This window comes from Nematolebias whitei, chromosome 18 (genome assembly GCF_014905685.2).
Source record: "Nematolebias whitei isolate Nwh7 chromosome 18, NemWhi1, whole genome shotgun sequence".
Classification (NCBI taxonomy): Eukaryota; Metazoa; Chordata; class Actinopteri; order Cyprinodontiformes; family Rivulidae; genus Nematolebias; species Nematolebias whitei.
This window is the reverse complement of record NC_056515.1, coordinates 1,876,386-1,877,258: the sequence shown is the minus strand read 5'-3', so window position 1 is coordinate 1,877,258 and position 873 is coordinate 1,876,386. Positions and strand designations below refer to the sequence as shown.

At 48.7% G+C, this 873-nt stretch overlaps 1 protein-coding gene across 1 annotated transcript in view; it reads right to left on the bottom strand.

The window, feature by feature from the left end:
• The window catches only part of odf2a (outer dense fiber of sperm tails 2a), a 40,096-nt gene extending 39,702 nt beyond the window's left edge, over positions 1 to 394 (bottom strand). Inside the window, exon 1 of the mRNA XM_037692526.1 lies at positions 208 to 394. Within this exon, the coding sequence (XP_037548454.1) occupies positions 208 to 394 (187 nt within the window). The remainder of the gene's footprint in view (positions 1 to 207) is intronic.
• Positions 395 to 873: the final 479 nt, after the last annotated feature.

Here is an 873-nt window from a genome sequence, read left to right as displayed (position 1 = left end):
GAGAGACAGGGTTCAGAGCTGCAGCTGGAGAGACAGGAATGGGAGCTGCAGCTGGAGAGCCAGGGACCGGAGCTGCAGCAGGAGAGTCAGGGTTCAGAGCTGCAGCAGGTAAGTCCAGAACCTCTGCAGAAGTGGGGACCAAAAGCTCTGTAGGTGTGAGACCCACAGGCAGGCAGGAGGGAGTAGCGTCTGTCTGGACCCCCTCACCAGACGGGTGAGCAGCATTCGCCTGGACCCCCTTGCAGGACTGATCAGCGGAGTCTGCCTGGACCCCTTCACAGGACAGAGGAGAGGCATCCATCTGGATCCTCTCGAAGGACGAATGAAAGAGCCAGGTGGGTTTAACTGAAAAGTCCCAGGAAGTCGAGCTGATCCAGGAGGGAGCAGGAGACATGAAGTCCCAGGAGGGTGCAGCTGCCCAGGCAGAAAATAGGCAGTTGTAAACACTCAAAATAATACATATGTTGGTTTAGTGCTTACCTTTAACCTAAACATTTAAGGAATAAACATTTTTAATAATCACCTTAAAAGTTCCAAATGTTGTCTTTGGTGCCTGTTTGTTGTCCAAATGTATTATTAGTGTGTGTGAATGACAGGGATTAACATAAAACAGTAGAACGGTGCTTTATGAAGTTCGATCCATTTCCCTCTATCACCTTACCGGCAGTTCTGCCACATCCAATATGGCCGCCGCTCCAAAGTACCACTGCAACATGTCAGCCCACTCAACGAGGTGTCTACTAAAACTGCCTCACCAGTTCTCTTCTGTGAACACCCTGGCAGATGACAATAGCCAATCAGTGATGGACAAAGGTAAGAGGAGCTTTGCTAAATAATAATGATGAATGATTGTTTGAAATAGGTTAACTCAAA